The sequence below is a fragment of the Trichinella spiralis genome (genome assembly GCF_000181795.1).
Source record: "Trichinella spiralis strain ISS 195 chromosome Unknown Scfld4524, whole genome shotgun sequence".
Classification (NCBI taxonomy): Eukaryota; Metazoa; Nematoda; class Enoplea; order Trichinellida; family Trichinellidae; genus Trichinella; species Trichinella spiralis.
The window spans coordinates 1-854 of NW_003531463.1; the positions used below are offsets into that span (position 1 = coordinate 1).

Genomic DNA, 854 nt, shown 5'->3' on the forward strand with positions numbered 1-854 from the left:
GGAAAACCGGTTCGCAGCAGGGCAAAAACGAGATGGGAAGGCTGACGGGTGCCAAATTTTGACCCAAAAATCAGTTCGTCGGGGGGGTTTCGTTGGGGGAATGAATTTTTTGGCAAAACTTGTTTGGTGTAGGATTTTCTTTTGGATTTGGAATTTTACGCCACGGGTGCACTTTTGGTCGAATCAGCGTCACGGAGCAACGTTTCGCAAAATGTTTTTGCTGCCCGACCAGTAATGCTGTTTTGTTGTTTTTAAAAAGCAACGGAACCATAAACCGCGGCTTGTGGAAGGAGGTAATTGTGATGAAAAGTTTTGCTTTTGTCTCAATTGCCCGTGCCATTGCCGCATCTTTTGGATGAATGTTGTTGTTGACAAGATGAAAAGCATTGTTCTGCGTTCAATTGTAATGGGTCTGTTGGTTCCGTTGCGTTCGTGGGTTTCGGCTCACGATTTGTCTGGTACGTCGGGAAAAAAGTCAATTATGAATGTAATTGATCTGACTACCGTGCGTAACGGAATTCAAATGTGTGTTTGATGGACTTTATTTGCAATCGGCGCTCAATGTGTTTTCTTATATCGGTGGCGTCAATGTTAGCCTCCCATCCGACCCGTCTTGAAACACGGACCAAGGAGTTCAGTAGGCACGCGAGTCGTTGACGTTTTTCATTGAACAGTCGAAGGCGAAATGAAAGTGTTAATGAAAATGAACTGTACTTCTTTATGGAGTGCTGTTCAATTTTTCAACATGATCGTCCTTTTTTGTGCTTAATTGTGCAAAATAATAGATGTATGGGGACGCACAGTGTGGTGCCGTTGAATAGTCGCACTGTTCTCTCTTTCTCTGAATCCACCAC

General features: G+C 43.9%; 1 protein-coding gene across 1 annotated transcript; it reads left to right on the forward strand.

Moving 5' to 3' along the window:
- Positions 1–132: 132 nt before the first annotated feature.
- On the forward strand, positions 133–535 carry Tsp_14759 (conserved hypothetical protein; the record flags this gene model as incomplete). Its single annotated transcript, XM_003367286.1, has 2 exons — positions 133–231; positions 260–535. Coding segments are annotated over 2 exons (375 nt in total), but the record flags the coding sequence as incomplete, so codon positions are not given.
- Positions 536–854: the final 319 nt, after the last annotated feature.